The sequence below is a fragment of the Apodemus sylvaticus genome, chromosome 10, assembly GCF_947179515.1.
Source record: "Apodemus sylvaticus chromosome 10, mApoSyl1.1, whole genome shotgun sequence".
Lineage (NCBI taxonomy): Eukaryota > Metazoa > Chordata > Mammalia > Rodentia > Muridae > Apodemus > Apodemus sylvaticus.
In genome coordinates, this window is record NC_067481.1 from 55,771,060 (window position 1) to 55,793,547 (window position 22,488).

The 22,488-nt window shown below is 44.3% G+C and overlaps 1 protein-coding gene across 3 annotated transcripts in view; it reads right to left on the reverse strand.

The window, feature by feature from the left end:
- Myh10 (myosin heavy chain 10) overlaps positions 1-21,966 on the reverse strand; it is a 122,409-nt gene extending 100,443 nt beyond the window's left edge. The window contains exons 1-2 of one of the 3 annotated variants that reach the window (XM_052196902.1): positions 21,740-21,966; positions 14,367-14,742 (exon numbers count right to left, since the gene is read on the reverse strand). In XM_052196902.1, the coding sequence (XP_052052862.1) occupies positions 14,367-14,711 (345 nt within the window). In that variant the 5' untranslated portion in view covers positions 14,712-14,742; positions 21,740-21,966. Of the gene's footprint in view, positions 1-14,366; positions 14,743-20,900; positions 20,919-21,105; positions 21,196-21,739 lie in introns of those variants that run through there. The other 2 variants (XM_052196903.1, XM_052196904.1) reach the window with 2 other exon arrangements.
- Between the last annotated feature and the right edge of the window lie 522 nt (positions 21,967-22,488).

Genomic DNA, 22,488 nt, shown 5'->3' on the forward strand with positions numbered 1-22,488 from the left:
TGTGAAGTTAACCATTGGACTGTCCGCTTGATTGGATGCTGAGTCACGCAGGAGACACACTTATGAGCGTGCCTGTGAAGGTGGTTCCTGAGCGTCGACTGGGGACAGAGGAGGAGGAGCCACCCTGACAGCCACACTACTCTAAGGCACTCTTCTTTTTTCTTTTCTTTTCTTTTCTTTTCTTTTTTTGGTTTTTCGAGACAAAGTTTCTATGTGTAGCCCTGGCTGTCCTGGAACTCACTCTGTAGACCAGGCTGGCCTCGAACTCAGAAATCCGCCTGCCTCTGCTTCCGAAGTGCTGGGATTAAAGGCGTGCGCCACCACTGCCCCGCTCAAGGCACTCTTCTTATAGGAACACAGATCATAAGGAAAATAATACATGAAAAACAAGCTACACAGATAAGCCTGGTAACAACACAGAGAGCAGATAATGAGACAGATAAAGGAAGACAACTACATTACCAACCATTATTGCTGGGGGTGGGGGACACCAGGCATGCAAAGCAACAGGTGTGGCTAAGGTCACACCTGACAGTCCTAAGAGGCTGTTATTTGTTTATACAATGGGGGGGGGGATAAAACTGTTTTAAAAAGGTAACAAAAAACAAACTTGACTCAGTCATGGTGGCGTTCACCTTTAATCCCACCACTCAGGAGGCAGAAGTAGGTGGATCTTTATGAGATGAAGGGCCAGTCTGTTCTAAAAGAACTGAAAATGTCCCTGGGCACCCCACTGTCCTAGTTAGGGTGACTATGCTGTGATCAAACACCATGATCAAAAACAAGTTGGGAGGAAAGGGCTTTCTTTGGCTTATACTTCTACATGATACTTCCCAGTTGAAGGAAGTCAGGGCAGGAACCTGGAGACAGGAGCTGAGCGGATGACATGGAGGGGTGCTGCTTACTGGTTTATTCTCTATGGATCACTTAATCTGCTTTCTCACAGAAAGCACCAGGACTCCCAGCCCAGGGGTGGTCCCACAGTGAGCTAGGCCCTCACCATCAATCGAAAAGGAAGAAAATGCCCTGCAGCTCGGGTCAGGTTGGCATAAAATTAGCCATCACAGGCAGCAGGCCTTTCTTACTTTTTTTTCTTTTTTTCTTGCCTTGGGCTGGGAGGGTGTGCCACAGCACACATACAGAGGTTAAGAGGGCAGGATTCACCCCTTGAGGTGGCTCTCTCTCTCTCTCTCTCTCTCTCTCTCTCTCTCTCACACACACACACACACACACACACACACACACACACACACACACACACACGCCTACTGCACATCTGGGAACCGCAGGCATGTGAGCACTCAGAGTCCAGATGAGAGCATCAGATCCTGTGGAAAGTTCCAGGGGGCTGTGAGCCTCTGGGTCCTCTGTGAGAGTAACAAGTGCTCCTTATCGCTGGACCATCTCTCTAGCCCCTAAGCTAAATTCCAAAAGAGATGGAAGACAAAACATGGCGCCATTACTATCTGCCAGCTTTGCATTTTTTGTTTTGTTTTGTTTCTCTGTGTAGTCTTGGCTAGCTTAAAACTAACTCTGTAGACCAGGCTGACCTCAAACTCAGAGATCCACTTGCCTCTGCCTCCAGCACCAGCACCCAGCTTTAGCTCTGAGCTTAAATACAGAAAATGAAAAGAAAACCTAAAACAAAGTCAGGTGTGAAATCTCAGCACTCCAGAGGTCTGGGCAGGAAGACTGCTGCAAGTTTGGTTCAGCCTGGGCTACAGGACAAGACCCTGTCTCAAAAAAACAGGAAACAGACACTTCCAGAGAAATGGAGGACATTTCTCTCTTTCTCTCTGTACATCAGATGTCTTTCTCAGTCTTTTGTTTGTTTCTTGAGACAGAGCCTAGAACTCACTATGTAGGTCAAGCTAGCCTTGTAATTGTAGAGATCTTTGGTTTTTGTTGGTTTGTTTTTTACTTTTATTAATTAAGTATTTAAAATTTAAGTGTGTGTGTACATGTGTGCCAGGTGGATGCCCTAAGAGACCAGAGGTAGAGTGTCAGATCTAGCTTAAATTATAGGCACTTGTGAGCTGCTCAACATGGGTGCTAGGAATTATACTTGGATCCTCTGCAAGACTAGTATGTGATCTTAAATGCTGAGCCAGCTCTCCAGCCATTCCACCTTATTTTTTGAGACAGGATCTGTCCCTGAACCTGAAGCCCACTGATTGGCTTTCCAAAACCCCCAGGGACCCTCCTTATTGCACCCCTCCCAACTGCTGGGATCACAGGTCCGCATGAGTGCTAGGAACTAAACTTAGGCCCCATGTTTATAGGACAATCTCTCTAGAACAGACTATTTTATTTTCACATGTATGTCTCTGTGATGTGTGTGTATGCATGTTTGTGGGTGCCCACAGAGGCCACGATATAGCATTAGATCCCTTGGAGTTGGAGTCAGACGCATTTATGAACTGGGATTCAAATTCAAGCCCTCAAAATAGAGCAACAAGCCCTCCTAACTAGAGACATCTTTACAGACACACACAGACATAGACACACACAGAGGCAGACAGACACAACACATACACGTACACACCTGTAACTCCAGCATCTAAATCTACACAGGGAAACTGCCTGAAAGAACTTTAAAAATCGAACAACAACAATGAAACATAAGACATATTTTAGAGAATGAAAATCAACAGAAAGAGCAGACAGATAAACTAATAAACAACTACTAGAAAGTAGTGTTGTGTAGATTTTAAAATATAGAGAATTAAAATACCCAACCATGCATGTAAGCTGTGAGGGGAGGGTAAAGGTTGTAAGCACTCTCAGCCCACTCATTATCTGTCTCAGTAAGAATTCTATTTTGCATAAATCATTCCTCAGCCCCTTTTGGCTAAGATTGTGTGTCACATCATTCTTTAGTAGGCCAAGAATACAAATAAAAATCTGTAGGCACTAAAAAGGAAACTAAAGTGAAGAGCAAACAATGTATGGAAAGGGGCTGGAGAGATGGCTCAGCGCTCAGAACAAGACAGAATATTGTCAGTTTTGGGACAAAATTAACAACTACATAGCCAGGAAGCAGAGGCACATGCCTTTATCTAAGCACTTAGGAGGTAGAAGCAGGCAGAGTTCTAGATCAGCCTAGTCTTCAGAGCAAGTTCCAGGACAAGAACTATAAAGAGAAACCCTGTTTCAAAAAATAAAAAACAAAAAACAAAAAATATGATAGGAGACATCCTCAGTATAAAGACAAGTAGATGCTGAGAAGATGGCTCAGCAAGCAAGAGCACACTCCAGCTCAAGCACGAGGACCTGAGTTCAAATCCCATGAACTCAAGTCAAGAGCTGGTGTGCCAGCTGCACCGTAAGTCAGCACTGCTAGGGTGTTCGGAGCCCGCTAGTCCAGCCGCCACAAGCACTCCACATCCATGCTCACTGTCGGTCAGCCTAGCTCCAGGCCCAGTAAGACATCTTATGTAGAGGGAACTAGACGCAGAGTGAGAGCGAGAGCAGGCACCTGCATCTTCCTGTGGCCTTCTTAAGCATCCCCGCAAACACATACACATAAGCACACACACAGAGGACTCATGTTGAAATCAAATTAGCAAATGTCACTCATTACAGACCCCTTCAGGATCATTCACATCTCTATACAGATGGTATCAGTGTGAGTGTGAGCAAATATTGACAGGACTAAAACAAGAAAAATTCCTCATGGTAACTGACAGAAAAGCAGATTTAAAAAAGAGAAAATCGTAGGACCTATAATATGAGATCAAAAGGGCACTGCATACTTATGGTACTAGACCCAGTAACTTCTGAGGACACATGACTTCCAGGCTCATCTTTTCCCAACCACATGATCATAAAATAGATCACAAAGCCAAGAAGCATCAGAGGATGAGCTTGGTCCAGGACATATTGTCTGATCATGGGGGTTTATGTTGAAATAACAAAGTAAGCCTGCAAATCCCCTATGTTTGGAAATGAAGCAATCCACTCCTAAATAGTCTATGGAATCAAAGCAAAACATTCTCATTATTTTTAATTGAACAATAATCCACCATAATAAAATTTACAAATACTGCCAAAGCAATAAAAACTTATAGCTTTAAAAGATGTATTAGAAAATGACTACTTAAAAAAAAATAAATGAGGTATTTATATTAGAATCTACAGAATGAACAATTTATTCCACAGAAAGTAAAAACAAAGGTATGAAAAGCAAATAAGGAGGCAGGCCCTGGTAGGAAGAATAAATAGAAAGGACCAGAACAAACAAGCCAAAAACCTAGGTTTGAACCTCGGGTGAGTCATTTTGAAAAACAATAAAAAACCCTATTACTATCAAGTTAAGGGCCAGGAATGCTTGCCCGGTGTGCATGAGGACTCTGCTGCCTGGTCTGTCCTCAAGGTTGAAGGGAAACACGAAGAGAAGGGGAAGAAGAGAGAGAAATCACTAGATTTCTCCACAAGAGAGTATTATCAAGCGTTTACACTAATAAATTTAAAAGTGACCATGAAATGAATGGACTTCTAGAGAAACATAATTATCAACTGAAACAAATTAAAAGTCTGAAAAGCTCCAGATCTATCAAAGAACTACTTTCCCCAAGAAAAACGCAATCAATGTTTTTAAATGAATATGAATCGTAGTCAAACTCTTGTAGGGAACAAAGGCTGAACAGCCCTAATTCATCTCATAAAACCAACACAGTTTTTGGTGTGGTGCTGAGGATGGACCAGGAGTCTCCTTGGACCAACTACATGGGCACCCACATGTTTTGTCCTGACACAAAACAATCTTAATACAAAATACGACAAAAATATACAGAAGACAGTTGCTCTCATTCAAGATATGTCCATAGCCTAACTCTCAGTGAGACAGGGAGAGGAAGAGCTGAGGAAACATATAAGGAGCCTTGCTCCTAGTAAGGCTACTTAACATTCTTGAATATATAACAAATAACAAAAAATTCATACTATTATTTCACTGATAGTAATAAAAAAACATTTGGTAAGTTAAAGCTCAAATTTTTAAGCTCCGATTTTTAAAAATCATCTATTTAGGATAGAAACCAAAATAGAAGGACATTTCCCTTAGGTTGACAAGAATATTTGTTTTTGTTGTTTGTTTTTAATTTTTTTTTTTTTTAAGACAGGGTTTCTCTGTGTAGCCCTGGCTGTTTTGAAACAAACTCTGCAGACCAGGCTGGCCTCAAACTCAGAGATCCGCCTGCTTCTGTCTCCTGAGTACTCAGATTAAAGGCCATCTCTGCACTTATTAAGAGTATTTTGTTTTGAGATAAGGTCTCACTGGTTGACCTAAAACTCAGATCATCTGCCTCTGAGTGCTGGGATTAGAAGTGTGCCTACCACACCCAGCCGCAAATGTCATTCTTCATTTTGAAATATTGAAAACTTCCCCTGAGATTTGAAATGATACAAGAATGTCTCCTAATACTTTTATTCAAAAATATTACACTCAGGGTCCCAATAGTATAATAAAGCAAGCAGAAATGTGTAAGAATTGGAAAGAAAAACAAAATCATCATTTGCAGATAATGAAGGGGTTCCACAAGGATCTTCAGGGAACTATTGTAAGCAATGAGTAAATTCAGCAAGGCCCCTGAATATGAAGTCAGCATATAAAAATTGACTGTAGAACAGAATAGTTCTGCATAATGGTAATAATTATGACTATATTATAATATGTTCTCATAATGTACCAAAATGGTAAAAAAAATTTTGGCCTTTTTTTCTTTTTTATTAGATATTTTCTTTATTTACATTTCAAATGTTATCCGCTTTCCTCGTTTCCCCTCCAAAAACCCCTATCTGTATTTGTCAGGCACAAATACAGAGGGCAGAGCCTCTCAGGAGACAGCTATATCAGGCTCCTGTAAATTTTAAACACGATTTGTCTTGGTTGGGTTTTTGTCAACTTGACACAAGCTAGAGTCACAGGCAAGAAGAACCTCAATTGAGAAGTTTCCTCTATTAGACTAGACTGCCTGCAGGCAAGTCTTAGGGCATTTTCTTAATGACTGATATGGGAGGGCTCAGCCCCCTGGGGGTGGTGCCACACCCCTGTGCAGTGGTTCTGGGTTGTACAGGAAAGCAGGCTGAGCAAGCCGGGAGGATGGAGCCAGCAAGCAGCGCCCCTCCATGGCGTCTGCATCAGCTCCTGCCTTTGAGTCCCTGCCCTGATGTGATCAGCCAAATAAACTCTTCCCTCCCCAAACTGCTTTGGTCATGGTGTTTGTTTTACCACAACAGAAAACCAAACTATTTAAACAGTAGCTAGAAAAAATTTAAATACTCAAAAGATAATTTTAACAAAATGTAGTCACAAGGCTGGAGAGCCGCTGGGCAGCTGGCAGCACTGGCTGCTCTTCCAGAGCACCAGGTCAACCCCAAAGTTTCCAACCATCGGTAACTTCAGCTACAGGCCTTCTGACGCCCTCTCCTGGCCTCTCAGCAGCAGGCAAGCATACTGTGCCCAGACAGACATAAAATTTAAAAAAAAAAAAAGATGCTTTTTAAAAATATGGATATAACTTTTGTAAAGAAAATTATAAATAGAATAGATAAACAATTAGATATATGAGTTTTCAGGAATTAAGCTTTAGTTTTGTAAATATCTAATTTCTTCCCCAAACTGGTTTGTAAAAACTCCAATTAAGATTTTAACAGGGGCTGGGCAGTGGGGGTGCATGCCTTTAATCCTAGCAGGTAAAGGCAGGCAGGTCTCTGTGAACTTGAGGATAACTTGGTCTACAGAGCAAGTTCTAGGACAGCCAGGGCTACACAGAGAAAGGCCCAAAAAACAAAACAACAATAACAAAATCAACAGGATTTTATGCTGCATGTTTGTAACAAATGGCAAGTAATACTAAAATTTTATTGAAACATGAAGGGCTTACCAATCATAAACCATAAACAACCAGGACAACTGCTACAAACAAAAAAAGACTGCTGGGTGTGGTGGTAATCAGGCAGAATATCACAACAATATTCAAATTTTATCACCAGACATAGTGGGCACATACCGGTAATCCCAGTGCTAAGGGGCCGAGGCAGGAGGATCACCACAACACCAGACAAGTCCAGGTTATGGATCTGCTTCTGTATTTAATCTACTGTGATTGATCCTATTGTGTTGCTTGAGCACACGAAGGAAATCACACACACACAGAGTTGGGAAAGAGGAAACTGTCTCAACAAAACAAGAACAATTACAAAACCCTCAAATTACACTCCTGCCAACCAAATACCACCAGTTTCTTTTCTTTCCAGTAACAGCCTCATTTTGTTTTCAAGAAAATACCTGCCAAACATCCCTGCAGAAGCAACCCCAATTTACCTCTCAATCCTCCTAGCACATAAAAATGCAGCCTCTGAAGACAGCATTGAGCTTGTCGTTCATCAGGCGGCCACCACACGCCCTGCGCAGCAGAGGCACTAATGTGTACTCAGCCCCTCACTCAGGACATTAAAAAGGTATATTCTCAAGGGCTCAGATGTAATAAAATCAATAATTTCCCCTGCTTTATCAAGGACAAGGACATTCTCAAGTAAAACTGGATTTGTTTTAAACACCTACAAAGCTCAGTGAAGAAAAAACAGTGAGAGCACAGCCTGCAGTCACAACCTTTATCCATGAGATGCATCGTGGGCTTTAGTCATCGCTGCCTTTGGACCAGCGGGACAAATGTCAATGGTGAAATGGCAAATGACATAATGGCTATAAAAATAGTCATGACCTCTCAGTTCCCCTGAAGAGGATTTAAGGAAACCTCACTGACCACACACTGGAGAGTGCTGAACTCCATCGACACAGAGCAGTGGGCCCCATTTTAAAAATGCAATACCAAGCAAACCAAAACCCATGGGCACTGCATCAAAACAAAACCAGGCAAAATTAAACCTTAGGTGTACATTATAAGTTAATAAAACACACTGGGAGATTTCAACACATCTTTCTTGTAACTGACAAACAGGCGAACATCAATCAGACTTGAGAAGTTCTGTGTGTACGGGTACATCCTACGGAGTTGGAGGACAAGCTCCGGTGCTGCTCCCCAGCCACCATCTACATGGGGTCTGGGGAACTGGGTCTCTCACTGTAGGCTGGGCTCAGGGATCTGTGAGTGCTGCCATGCCTGGCTTTTTTTTCATGTGAGTTCTGGGGACTGAACTCAGTTCTTCAGACTCATGTGGCAAGCACGCTACTAACTGAGCTGTTTCTTAGCTTCAGATTGAAGATTAAGTAGTACAGTTAAACTCTTCATCTAGTGGCCATATATGGAACTATATGTATATTCAACAATAACAGAATATACAGTCTTTACAAACATACAGAACATGCCGAGCTGAGAGTTCATTGCCAAAAAAAAAAAAATTTTTTTCAATAAAAATAAGGACCTAGCTCTGTAGTGAGAATTTTGATCTTTTTTAAAGCACAGAAACAGGAATGTGGTTCATTTTAATCCCAGGTATGGGATGTGGGCTGCTTTAGATCGTCCATGGCACAGGAGCTGACTATGATTTGCCTGGTGCTCCAGCAGTGGTGTGATCTTGCCACTTACAGATAGTTTCTGTGATTGTGTGATGTTGGGAATTTTGAGGCTTTTCAGTGGGTCAGAGGGTATATAAATGCTATGACTCTAGGAGGTGTGGGGTGGGGGAACGAGGTGTTGGCTGGTTGCTGTTGGTCATGGTTTGCCAAGTGGTTGTGCATAAAGAAGAAGAAGAAATTAGATATCTCGCCAGTGAAGATCAAACTTGCCCCAAGGAACTCCACGACCCTAATCAGCAGGAATTAGTCTATCAATAATACCAACCCCTTTCCTTCCTATCCTTTTTTTCTCCTCTCTAGTGTTAGAGGGCTGAAAGGGTGGGGAAAGGGTGGAGAAGTTTGGAAGAAAAAAAGAATCCACCAAGTAGCCAAAGACCAGCCCCATAGCAGGGCAGGCATGGCAGTGCACGCCTTTAACCACAATACTCTGGAGGCAGAGGCAGGTAGATCTCTGTAGACTGGAAGCCAGCCTGGGCTACACAGTGAGTTCCAGGTTGGCCAGAGCTACATGGTGAAACCCTGCCTCAAAAACAAACCAACAAACAAGCAAACAAAATAAAATAAATAAGGGCTGATATTATATGAACATTATCTTTGTTTTGTGATTACCTTTTTAAAAAAATCAATAGTAAAAGGATAACTAAGACTAACACTTGAAAGCAAGCATGGTGGCATGTGACTATAATCCCAGAGCATGGGAGGCAGAGTAGAAGGTCAGGAGTTCAAGACTAGCTTTTGTTACACTTTTGAGTCGGAGGCTTTAAAAAAAATCAATAGTAAAAGGATAACTAAGACTAACACTTGAAAGCAAGCATGGTGGCATGTGACTATAATCCCAGAGCATGGGAGGCAGAGTAGAAGGTCAGGAGTTCAAGACTAGCTTTTGTTACACTTTTGAGTCAGAGGCTAACCTGGCCCAAAAAAACACCCAAAAAACAAAAATAGCAGCAGCAACAACAACAAATAAAAGCAAAAAACCAAAACCTGCCTTCAAGGCCAAAAAGCACGAGCTGAGGGGACAGCTCAGTCAATAAAGTGTGTGCATGAGTTCGGACCCTAACCACTCATAAAGGAAGATAGGCACGGTAGGATGCAGCTCCATCCCAACACTGGAGACAGGCAGACAGATCTCCAGAGTTCACTGAGTAGCCAGTCTGGCCAAGCTGATGAGTTCCAGGTTCAGTGAGAGACTCTGGGTCAGAAACTAAGATAAACGGGGGCTAGAGAGATGCTCAGTGGTTAAGAGCACTTGCTGCTCTTCCAGAGGAGACAGGTTCAGTTCCCAGCACCCATGTGACTGCTTATAACTGCCTACTACTTCAGCTCTCTTCTGGCCTCCACAGACAGGTAGACAGGCATGCACACAACACAAGTGCATACATACAGGCAAAACTCTCATACATATAAAATAAAAATAAAGAAATATAAAAAGATAAAAAATAATTGAGAAAAATACCTAATGCTGACCCCCCCCCACTTACACAAATGCTTGCACATGCACGAACGTGCACACAGAAAACACACACACACACACACACACACACACACACACACACACACGCGCGCGCAAGTAATAACAGGACAAACAACAACCAAAGCCCCAGCCTGTTATCTAAGCACTAAGAAAGCAGAGGCAGGAGAATTGCTGTAAATTTGAGTCCAGCCTAATATATAAAAAGCTCTGGGCCGGCCGAGCAGTGGTGGCGCACGCCTGTAATCCTAGCACTCTGGGAGGCAGAGGGAGGTGGATTTCTGAGTTCGAGGCCAGCCTGGTCTACAGAGTGACTTCCAGGACAGCCACAGCTATACCGAGAAACCCTGTCTCGAAAAAACCAAATCCAAAAAAACCAAAAAAAAAAAGCTCTGGGCCAGCAATGGGCTGCCTAAGACCCTGCCTGAAAAATACCAGAAACAAAGCAAAGCAAACAAAACAAAAGGGAAACAAGAAAAAGAAAATAACACTACCACCGTTGGAAATATTTAAAACACACCTTTCATGGTCCAAAGGCTGAAGAAGCCACAGAAATCAGAAAACACTTAAAACCGAGTAACAAAACACTGCATATCACATCTGTGAGTGTGTGCTGGAGAGAGCGTTATAGCTCTAAGTGGGTTTTGTAGGAGGGAAAATAAAAATTAGAGATCTGAGAAGTTGGCTGTTAGGGAGAGTGAGCAGAACGAACGCACTAGCTGCGAGCAGTCACGTCTGTCTGAAGGAAGCTGCTTTATCTTACACACAGGCGATGGCCAAAGCACAGGCTATCTGCTCTACCACAGCACCTCAACTGACAATTTCAACTACTCAGTTCATTCCAAACAAGCAGAGCAAGTGCAGCTCTCCCCAGCCCACTGTCAACCGCTCCAAGCAGAATTTTGGGTGGGAACCTTTCTCCATCCTCCCTAACCCCTTCCGTGAATTTAATACTTTGAGGAAAAACAAACTGTTCTTCTGTATAGACATAGAAATCACACTTTGAAAAGAAGCTCAAAAATTCACTCAGTTGCCACTAAGGTTGAAAAATAAGTATAGACATAAAACAGGTGCATAGACTTTGAAATACCATGAGGACTGTTTACAAATCCTCATCGTGTGCGATGCGTGTGTATGTATGTGCACCAGTGTGCGATGTGTGTGTATGTATGTGTACCAGTGTGCAATGCATGTGTATATATGTGCACCAGTGTGCCATGCATGTGCATATATGTGCACCAGTGTGCAATGCATGTGTATATATGTGCGCCAGTGTGCAATGCATGTGTATGTATGTGCAGCAGTGTGCCATGCATGTGTATGTATGTGCAGCAGTGTGCCATGCATGTGTATGTATGTGCAGCAGTGTGCCATGCATGTGTATATATGTGCGCCAGAGTGCCATGCATGTGTATGTATGTGCACCAGTGTGCCATGCATGTGTATGTATGTGCCCCAGTGTGCATGTGTGGAAGCTGGAAGTCAGCATCAGGTATCTTCCTCTATCATTATCAACTTGATTTGTTTTTTGGATTTATTTACTTTATTTATATGTATCAATGATTTGCCTGCATGTGCCATGTGTGCACAACACAACATGCTCGATTTTATTTTTTCAGGCAGGGTCCCTCACAGAGCCTGGAGCTCCCTGACTGGCTAGACTGGCTGGCCATCCAGCTACCTCCCTCCATCCTCTCCTCCCCTCCTCCTGGCTCTGCCGTGGACTGCTGAGCTGACAGGCATGGCCCCCTGCTCACAGCTTTTTTTTTTTTTTAAGATTTATTTATTTATTTATTTATTTATTTATTTATTTATTTATTTATTTATTATATGTAAGTACACTGTAGCTGTCTTCAGACACGCCAAAAGAAGGCATCAGATCTCATTAAGGATGGTTGTGAGTCACCATATGGCTGCTGGGATTTGAACTCAGGACCTTTGGAAGAGCAGTCAGTGCTCTTAACCACTGAGCCATCTCTCCAGCCCCCTGCTCACAGCTTTTTATGTGCGTGCTGAGGACACAGCAAGCACTGTCTGTCATGGCTTCCCTTGCACCAGCCCAGTGTCTCTCCCCTTCCTTCTCCCTTCTCTCTGTTCCTTGGCGTCTACGCTGTCCAGCAATGGAAGCAAGGGAAAGCCTGTAGAAACAGTCTGGTCCCTTTCCACACTAATGTCCTTTAGTGTGTGTGTGTGGGGGGGCGGGGGGCGAGGGGTCAGCCTCAGGTGTTGTTCCTCAGGACAATAGTACTTCTTTTTTGAGACAGGCTCTCTGTGGGACTTAGGGCTCACCAATTAGACTTGGATGGGTGGCCAGAAAGCCCTCTAGATCCTCCGTCTCCACCTCCCCAGCACTGGGAGAACGAGCTTGTGCTCTCCAGAGCTTTCCTGTGGATTCTGGAATCTAACTTGGGTCCACATGCTGTGTGAGCAGTGCATGAACGTTCTGTGAGAAGCTATCTTCTCAGTCCTTCCAGCTCCTCTTGGTTGTGCTTTCATCTTCCCAGGCCTGCATAGGTCACCGCACCAGGCTTCAGTCCAAAACTGAGGTACTCTCAAATCTCCAAAGTCCACATTCGCATCGGACTGCAGCATCCTAAGTCTCCCTCAATCTCTCATCAACTCTGTCCTTCAATGGTTTTAAAACCTTGGCCCTTGATCATTGTGGGCTGAATGATAATGGCCCCCTATGTTCACTTATTTGAACGCTTAGTCACCAAGGGTGAAAGAGTTTGGGAAGGATTAGGAGGTGTAGCCTTGTTGGAGGTTGCAAAGGCCAGTCCCAGGCTTTCTGACGGCTGCCTGTGGGTTAACATGTAAAACTCTGAGCTACTGCTCCAGCACCACGTCTGTCTGCTTCCCGCCATGATCATGGACTAACTCTCCAAAACTGTAAGCAAGGTCTGAATTAACTGCTTTCTTTCATCAGAGTTGTTTTGGTCATGGTATCTCCTCACGGTCACAGAACCCTCCTCCTAGACCGTCATTCCTCCTCAGCCTGGCTCTGAAGAGATGACTAAGTTGTACTCAGACTGTGCTAGTAACACAGATGCAAACCGTCTGGCCCTCACAGGCCGAAGCTGAATCACCACTAGGAAATGGTAGTGTTCCTGTCTCTGCTGGATTGCCACCGCTGCTCCTCTGCTGACCTCTTGCCCTTGGCACCTCCTCTTTTCCAGGGCTGCCTGCTCTCCCAGCACTGCAGGCTGCCCCTTTCTCGCTTTTTCTGTACCTTACCTCACAGAAGAAAGGAAGAGGAGGTGGAGGGGCTCAAAACCTCCTCATTTTTCAGCTTTTCTTTTGCTGGTTCCTTTACCAGCCAGACTCCAGTCCAAATGTTACCTTGCCAAAGAGACCTTTATCGACCCACTGGGGTAGCCATTCTGCCTCCAGCTTCGTTTGTAACCTTGTTTCATTCCCTTACAGGACATGCAGGGCTCTGATGACAGTGACTACTTGGTAATATTACTTAAATGCACTAGTTCCTCGGGAACCCTGGTTCCAGCTGACTGAGTTCTGAATTACTTGGGGGTTCAAACAGCATATTCTTTGTACAAAATTCAACCACACGTCCCCAATTTCAATGTCATTACTGTCAGCTTTCTTTGTCCGTTCCTTTTAAATCTGCCCTGGTCTCATCCGTGCCTCCTTCCTCAGTGCTGGCCCCCTGCCTGTCACTTCTTCAAGCCTAATTTGTCATACTAGGGGTATTTTGTTGTTGTCGTCTATGTGCATGGGCATTTGCCTGCACGTGTGACTGTCCACGTCTTGTATGTCTGGTGCCCAAGGAAGCCAGAAGAGGGCATCAGAACCCTTGGAACTGGAGTTACAGATGGCTGGGAATCAAACGTGGGTCCTTTGGAAGAGCAGCCAGTGCTCTTCAGCCCTGAGCCTTCTCTCCAGCCCTTGTTACTTTCTGAAATAGGGTTTATACTCTTTAGCCAAGGCTGGCCTCTAACTCATGGAAATCCTCCAGCCTATACCCCTCCACCTAATTGAGCAGTCTTCAAACATTATTTTTACACATCTAATCATTTAAACTTCAAATTTTTAATATGTGAAAGAAGCCAGACACAGTGGTGTATGCCTTTAACCCAGCAGAACAGGCAGATCTCTGTGAATTCAAGGCCAGCCTGGTCTACAAAGGGAGTCCAGGATAGCCAGGACTTGTTACACAGAGAAACGAAGGGAAAGAAATCAGAAATTAGTTAAGCAAAAACCTTCCTATTTTTAACAGAAGTATAATGTCAAATAGGGTGTTGGGAACCTCTGATCTCAAGTGGTTAAGCATTATGCATAATGTAAATTATACTATGTTTCAGGTACCAATCCCATGGTTATTGAGAGGATACTCACGTAGATGAGTCCTGAATAGTAGCGATCTTTCAGATTATGCAAAACAGAGGCTTCATTCAAGCATGTCAGCTCTGCCATATCCTCCACCTTGGAGAACTTTGGGGGGTTCATCTTCTGAATGTCATCTTTGTTGACCATTGCTTTCTTCCCATTCTCTGCCAGCTCCACCATAACTTCATCACCCCGTTCTTCTTTAATACTAGCTGCCTCAAAACCATGGCGCTCTGATGGGATCCACACCAGCTTTTTAGCTGTCCAGTCAGCTTGAGTGGCAGGGTTGTAGATGACAGCCCTGTCCACAAAGAGATACCTCTCGGGATCCTCCAGTCCAGTTCTCTGGGCCATTGTAAACGGAAGGACCCAAAAGTAATTGCCTCTAGAAGAAGAAAAGAGCGGAATTAGATGCTTGGGACATATAAAATAATTTACAAGCTTGACTTTTGAAGAAACTAAGTAAAACCTTCAGTAAGCATAAAACACACAGTTAAAGAGCCCTGCATCCCTCCCCACAGCCACAGCACACACACACACACACCCCATTCTCCAAGGTAAACTTCAGGGGTAACCACTAATCATGACTCTGGTTGTCTGGTGACCATACAAAAGATCTACCCTCAGTTACCAATTGCAGAGGCAAGCAACAAAGTTTCTGGGTGACCTTTTCGCTATCTTCTTTCTCCTTCACCACAAATTAAGCAGGGACTTAGGAAGGGAAAGGCAGAAGAAAAAAACAAAAACACAGAAAGAACAACAAAAAAAAGATATATAATAAAAGGTTAACAGAGTGGTGCTAGAATTATTATGACTACAGGCCATAGCTATAAAAACTTAAGATGATTGTCAGAGGGTAAAGAACCAGGTCCAGGGTGTATAGTTCGATGGTAAGCATTTGCCCTACATGCACAAGGCCCTCCGTTCCTCCCTCAGTACCAAAGCAGGGAAAGAGAGAGAGACACAGTGAGAATATATGCATAAATGAGAGCTAAATTATGGCTTCTAGTTCATCTTCAGACAAACTCTGGTCAATTTCCCTAGACCTTCTCTATGGCCCTCTAATCTGTAACATGGGGGCCACAGAAGATAGGTACAACTTGGCTTCAACCAAGCCTTTCAGGTATGCCATGACAACTCCTCAGCATTCCATCCATATACTACAACAGCTCCCACTCCTCCATCTCCACCTTCCCCTACCCTCACCTCTCACCAAAGTGTCCATGTGTATAGTGTAAGTTTCCAGATTAAAACAGCTCCTTAATCAGGAAGGTAAACACATTCAGGAAGTCCCTGAAACTAAGCACATTCACTAGGCCCCTCCCTGCCAGAGGAAGCAATAAAAGTCCCTAAAGAGAGTCTCTCTCTGACGTGGTAGAACCAAGCTGCTAAGAAGACCCTCACACAAGCAGAGGGGCAAAGAAGACTCTTGAGACAAGACCAGTTAGTTACCTGGAAGAACCAGAAACCAGCTGACCTGCCTGGAAGAGGTTTAGACCAACTGAAGAACCTGCAAATGAACCTCTCCAACCTATGGAGCTGCCTGCAGGCTGAGCAATATGTTCCAAGTCCCTAGCTTTCTGAGCTGTAACTCATGCAGGCATGGCCGCTGTCTTTGAGTCATTTCTGTTCCTGCAACCCCTTACCCATGTTCCTGAAAGGAACCCCAATAAAACTCATTGGTTCATCATACTGAAATTTGGTGGTATTCACACTTTGGTTTGTTGTGGGCTCCCTGTTTGGGGTGAGTAGATGTGTGTTGTGTTTCCTAAGGAAAAGTTTTGTAACACAGCACAGTGTATGGCCACAAAGCAAAATTTCCAGAAATGATCTAACTGGTACAGAAAAAAAAAAAAAAAAAAGAATCAGTAGTAAATTACCACATACTGAGGAAAGGTGTGTTCTGTCACTGTTACAACACACAGAGCTCAAGATATAATTGGTTTATTTAATATTCACTGACCATTAGTACACAAGGAGAGGAGTAAAATCTCCATGCATGTCATGGTTAAACACTTCTCCTGTATTTGGGCAATCAACCTTTTGGATCAAAAGACATCATGCACCTTCCTGATGTGACTTGTCATTCTTTCCTGACAGCATCTTCCTAGAATCTAACATCATAGCCAACATCTCTTGCTATTATCCCACAATTTGAATTATTTCAAATTTTATAGGAATGGTTTCTAAGACTTCATCCAAGTCAACCCAAGAATCCAAGTACCTACTTTTACTCTATCAGATCTACTTCTCCCCTTTCCCCTGATTGCCAGAAATATTGGGAACTGTTTGTGAGTGAAAGAACCAATATAAGGTGTCCTTTGTAGGTTGCATAGAGAAATCATAGTCATCCAAAGTTGTGAATAGGTCATTAACCTTGAATCTATAAATAAGCCTCAAGGTCCAGGAAGTGTGTGTGTGCATCTGTGTGTTCTAAGGAGTCAATCCATAGCTTTCTTCAGATTCTCAAAGGGCTACCTATACCCTGAAGGATTAACTGCTAACAGTAGGTATGGACGCTAGCTCTTTCACCCCTCATAAGAGTTTATTTCAATCAAATAGCTATGATCCTTCAGAAATTATTTGTTAAATGTTAATGAGTTATAATCCCCTATGCTCTGGAGCAGTAGGTCTCAAACTGGCAGGCATTAGCAGTTCAGGGAAGGTTTACTGACACTCAGATTGCTGGACCACATCCAGAGTTTCTTATTCAGTCTGTATTTCTCCCCCCTCCCTTTAAAAAAAAAAGATTTACTTTTTTTGTATGAGCATTTTGCCTGCATCTATGTATGTGTACCACATGTAAGCCTTGGTGCCCATGGGAGCCAGAAGAGGGTGTCAGATCCCACGGAACTATAGTCAGATGATTGTGAGCCATGTGAGGCTGGAAATTAAACCCAGGTCCTCTGCAAGACCAAGCTCTCTTAACTGCTAAACCATCTGTAAGCCAAGGCCAAGACTGTATTTCTATCAGATTCTCAGCTGATGCTAATGCTACTAGTCCTAGACCTCGTTTCACAACCACTACACCACTGTACTCTGTCTACAGCATCACCAGCAGGCACATGAGAATAGAAAAGGAAACTCATTCATAGTCAATATAAATAATGTGCTGATGTTTTAAAGAATGTAGACTTGGATTTAAAAAAAAAAAAAGATAAAATGACCTCCCTTCCTCCTAAAAAGTGATTCTTGTTATTAATACATGCTAGTATTCTCTCTCTCTCTCTGTGTGTGTGTGTGTGTACGTGTGTATGTGTGTGTGTGTGTGTCTTTTACATCTTAAACCTACATTTGCTTCCTAATCAAATAAAAGACAGTGGGCAATATAGAAAATATTTGTGGTCACATGTACAACCAGAAGTATGTTAGTGAGTTATTAACAAATCTTTCCCATTTAAACTGCACAGTGGTAAGACACATGGGGATCAGCTCAGGTGAATTTGAAGGCAAATAATAGGTCCAGACACTCCACCTTTAGGAAGTGCAGAATCTATTAAAAGTGTAAAAAACCCACAATTAAAACAAAATGAGTTTCTCTTATTTTTATTTGGTTAAAACGCACATGTGGCACTTTGAAAAGTATCCTTGTATCTGTAGGTTTGCACACATTAATTTGCCTTGGATGTGGAAACATGCTTAAATTTGGTAGGCAGCTATAAACTAGAGTGATTTAGCGAGTAGGTAAAGTACATTATGGTGTTTTAGGGTTAGAGTACTTTATTAAACGGGAGCATTTAAATTTTAATAGTACATGTTTACTATGCTGAAATGCTAATTAATGTGGAAAAACACCAGTCAATCATAAAATTTCATAATTACCACAAGCTCCTAGTTTCGTGGGAGAAAGGTAATATACACACACCTTTTGGGGTTTTGAGTGCTAGGCCTTAATAGTCAGTATGTAGGGGAGGCTGGTTTTGAACTCAAGTTTCTACTTTCACCTCCCAAATTCTAAGATGGTAGCTGTGTGCCCCCATGCCCGACTACATCTATTTTTTAAAGGGAATCAGTTCTTTGGGTCTAAAAGTTGAGCAGTAGATTACAAATTATTTGTATTTTTAACACATCCACATTTTTGCACTAAGTCCTGTGGGAACAGTTACCTGTTCCTTACTGTGTGGTATTGGTCAGTTAGCCTCGTCCTTGGTACAGGGCAGAAAATCCAGACTTACTTTATGTAAATGGCCCCCATCTTTATAATTCACTTCAACTTCCCACAACCAAAAGCCTTCCCTCCTGACCCAAATGCTACCCTTTCACACTTTCTTTTCAGGTCAATTTAGCAACTTAATCCTTCCTTCTCCTAACTCTCCTTGCTGCCCTTCTGGCATCTCCTCAACCTACCTAGCAGTGCACCACAAGGCTTACTTAGCAGGTAGGAGGTGCTCCTGGGGCTGTTTAATTCATAGAGTTCATGAGGTCAGTAAAGATGTTTTAGTTAGTTTAGCTCTTTGCTTGTTTGCCAAGTATATTGTATTTTTTCACTCCACTGCATATTTGGTATTAGATCTGATTTTAAAACAGTATTTAACATATACCACTTGCAAATATTTTGCCTTGCTGAAAGGGTAACACCACAATTTTTTATAACAAATAATCTTGTTATACAACTCTAATTACATCCAGACACTGCTCTCTATATATGTATGTGTATCAAGATCTTAATCCACATAGGAGGGGTACAAGAGAAAGCTTCCATTAATAACTCCATTTTACAAATGAAGAATCCAAAGAATTCTGAAAATAGACAAGTAATTTGCCCAAGGTCACACAGCAGAGGTCACAAGTAGCAGAGGTGGTTGTCTTAAGCCCAGAGACCGGGCTACAATGATGAAAGTAATCTGTTAAGGGAAGAAATTTTGAAGTACAGGTAGTATATATACCATGCTATCAAATTTAAATATCCTATCAATAACGAGTTAAAGATTATAGGTTTAGTCAATGGGCACATTAGTACAATCTGGCAAAGACTTTATGCTTTATGCTTTGTTTTAAATACCTACATTTAAAACAAAAGGGGGGGAAAGGAATGTCTGTAATAGACAGACATGCAGAGGGTCTGGAAGTGCTGGTGCCACCTGAAGTAACTAATTATAATTAAATCATTAATCAGAGTCTATATGAATTTGCCTCCTACAGAGTCAAAGTTCCGATCCCTTACACAAGCTGTAGACCACCACCCCCTGGGGACATCCACCCAGGTCAGGTTTTGCTTCCAATGAAACACCCCTGGTAAAATTTTCAGCTGCCTCCCAACACCCAAGGTAGGTGTGGAGGAAAACAATTCAATTTTATGATCAATGAATACAGAAAAGCAAAGGAAATAATGGCAAATTATCCACCCTTCTTTAGGATGCTTCTAAAACAGATGATCTAAATGAGAACTGCCTCAATCTGTGTAATTGCTATCTGAGATCACTGGCTTGCAGGACTGCACACATCTCTTCATTTATCAACATTCTACTTAACCAAACAATCACTAACGCAAAAAGCAAGACTGTTATGAAGCCCTGCACTAGCACCGAATTAGTAAAATACTTCCAAAACTTGAATCTCAAATCAGGGATTTAATTTCTCATGTGTGATAACAATGTACATCAACTGCTGAAGCAGAGAGTCAGTCTTTCACCCTACATAGCGCCCTTCAAATTCTCCTCCATCTCACTCTCTATCCAGTCTCTTCATTGTCACGATTCCCTAAGGAGCCCAAATACATAGGTGAGCACTCACAGGTCACATCCTTTTGCTGCAAAAGCTTGCAGTATATCACACAATTGCACCATATGCTTTCTGCCGATAAGGATGGGAAGAACGGAATTTAAGATGCAGAAGTAAAGAGATACATAAAATGGCCACTTTTCCAGAACCGGAGAAAGACAGGGCATACTTAAACATCAAATGCACGGGGCAACAAGAATAGTTAATAGAGGCAGATTAATAAAGGAGATGGAACAATGAATAGATTATAAAGTTTTCCAGAGTCAGATACTATCAGAATAATTAAACCTCACCCAAAGCATCCTTAGTTTCAATGTTTGAAAAAAAAAAACCAAAATAAAAATCTTAGCATAGCTAAAAGTATTACATTTAGTATTATTTTATTCAGCAAAAACAGCAGTCTTTGTTCCATCCGCAGTCTGGATCTACCCCGCCTGCTTTTCCCTACCCCACCCCAACCTACCCCACCCCCTTCCATCCACCGCAGTGATCTTGAAGAGAGCTGCAGAGGCCCCAAGAAACAAGAGATAACGGTCGTAGGCAGAGACCCCGTTACCCAAACCTCATCAGCTCAAGTCAGACCCGCCGAGTGGCCACCTCCCAAGGCCCCAGTTCCCAGAGAGGCCTGACTGGGGGCCTCTCGGGTCTCTGGGCCGCATCCGCCCACCAAAGGCCCACAAAGCCCCGCCAACGCCAAGGACTCCACAGCTTCAACTTCCCTCCGACCCAAATCCACTTCGATTTTATAGGATCAGAGTATGACACCCTAACTACAGAAGGCCAGGGAGAGATTCTGCGGCGAGCCATTACCAGATCACTTACACAATAAAGCGATCCAGAGGCGAGGGCTGACCCTCCCCCCGGCCGCTCCGCTACAACGCGCCCGGGCCACATTTCCCGCCTCGTTCTCCCCAACGGCCCAGGCCTCGGCCGGCGTCCACCTCCCGGTCCACTACGGTCCCCAGCGAACGTGGCATGAGGTCTAGCTCCAGCCCTCCTTCCCGAGACCAGCTCTAGAGCCTCTCACCCGTCTCATGTTCCCCAGACCATGCAGCTTCAGGCCACTGGTCCCTAAATCTAACAGATCCAGGATCCGCCTTCTGAGTCTTCGGAGAACCCCTCAGTCGCACCCAGAGAAATCTAACTCCACCTAACCCACGGTGCAACCCACCCAGGGTCCCCTCCTTCCCGCGCCACCAGCATCAAGATCATATCTCAGAACTCAGTCTTCTCAAGAGGAGACAGACACGCCGGGAGCCTCCGGCCTCTTACTAGGACACTCACCTCCCAACCCCACGCTTCCAGAGATCCAATGCAACCAGGAGTTGGTCCCTACATCCCCATCCCCAGATCTCCATTCTCATCCCTTTCAAGGGTGGTCCTCACGTATAACCTGGCCCTGGCCCCTGAAGGGGTCTCATTCTCAAGGAACCCATTTCCCACCCCTCCAGGGGTCTCTTCATCTCCATACTCTGGGGTTCCGTCACCTCCACAAGCTCCGCTCTCCACTGCCCAGTCTTCCTTTCCCAGCTCCCGCTTTGACTCCGTCTCTGTGCTCCAAGCTCGCCCAGTTCTCCAGCCCCGGTTCCTTCCCTCCGGTTCCCTCCACCATCCCCACTCCCGGGTCGCCGCACTCGGACCCAGGCAACTGCACGTCTCACCTTTAGCCGAAGATGGTGGCGCCGGCACACGTCCCCAGCAGCGACCACAGATCCAGCGTCTCAGTTCCAAACCCACCGCTGCCTCCGTCGGGCTCCTTTAGCACTGCTGCTCGCGCCTGCCCCACCCACTCCCACCCTCATTGGGCTATCTCCACGCCCATCACCGCCGCCCCCAGACCCACTGGTCGGTTTGCGCGCCCATCTCCCAGGAAAGACGTTAGCAACCCGAACGAAGCTACCTTCCCAAGTCCGGCTCCCTCCACCCACCTGGAATGATGCTCATTGGCTCCTACTCCCGACCTAGACCCACAGGCTCCCAATCTCATAGGCTGGCACTCACGCCTGTCAAAGACTCCGGGAGGTGCGGCCGGAGCAGTGGTCGGGGATTGGCTGGCTCGGGAGGGAGATGGACAGCTGAAACTAGGAGCCGGGCGATCCCGCGAGGCAGAGGGCGCCGACCTTGTTGGGGTGTGCGCGCTGCGCTAGTCAGGGCTGGGTGGACGGTGGGGTAGGTGTGCTACAGCAGAAGCCACCAGCTCCCACTGGTCACGTCTCTCTATAGCGTCGGGCGGCCGCTGCAACCCACTCGAGCGTTCTGCGGCCCGTTGGCTTGCCGCAGCCACTGGGTCCCTCAGCGGGACCGGCTTTCACAGAAGGATTGCGGCCCCCGGAGCTGCCTGCCGGGGCGGGGCCGGAGCGCGGTCCTGAGGCCTGACGTCACCCTGGAGCTTCAGGGGGTGGGAGCCGCT